Source organism: Cystoisospora suis (assembly GCF_002600585.1).
Source record: "Cystoisospora suis strain Wien I chromosome Unknown contig_2018, whole genome shotgun sequence".
NCBI lineage: Eukaryota > Apicomplexa > Conoidasida > Eucoccidiorida > Sarcocystidae > Cystoisospora > Cystoisospora suis.
Genome location: NW_027154817.1, coordinates 10461 through 10933, shown reverse-complemented (window position 1 = coordinate 10933; position 473 = coordinate 10461). Strand labels below are relative to the sequence as shown.

The window sequence follows — 473 nt, the reverse complement described above, 5'->3', positions numbered from 1 at the left end:
AAAAGAAGAAGAAGAGAAAGCTCCCTCTGGGTAAAGTCTTAAATCTTCTCCGCTTGGCGCGACAACGCCAGGCTGTGATTCGCCTGTCTTCCCTTCTCCTGCAGGAGAGGAACGAGCAGGTAAAGAAGAGGAAGAGAAGGCCGCCGAAGAAGAAGAGCAAGATGTAGAAGATAGCAAAGGAGGAAGATGAGAGAAGTTTCTACGAAGTTTACATTCGTCAATGATACTTTGGAGAGCTTGTTGCACTGCCAGTCTTTGCTTGTCGTCATATACCCATATCGCTTGGATCCTCTGACTGCCCTGTGAAGAAGAAGAAGAAGAAAANNGAGAGAGAGAAGAGAGAGAAGAGATATCATATGTATTATAGCATCGCTCCATGTACTGGCTAGAGAGGTTCTGGATAGAAATCCTAGAGATGATAGAATGTCTATCTGGAATGAGAAGAAGATGATCCATAGACAGATCTAGGTAGA

The 473-nt window shown here is 44.4% G+C and overlaps 1 protein-coding gene across 1 annotated transcript in view; it reads right to left on the bottom strand.

Moving 5' to 3' along the window:
• The window catches only part of CSUI_004348 (mrna decapping enzyme), a gene marked incomplete at its 3' end in the record, with an annotated part of 3776 nt that continues 3303 nt past the window's right edge, over window positions 1-473 (bottom strand). The window contains exon 2 of the mRNA XM_068064540.1: window positions 1-300. Coding sequence (XP_067923479.1) covers window positions 1-300 — 300 coding nt within the window. The remainder of the gene's footprint in view (window positions 301-473) is intronic.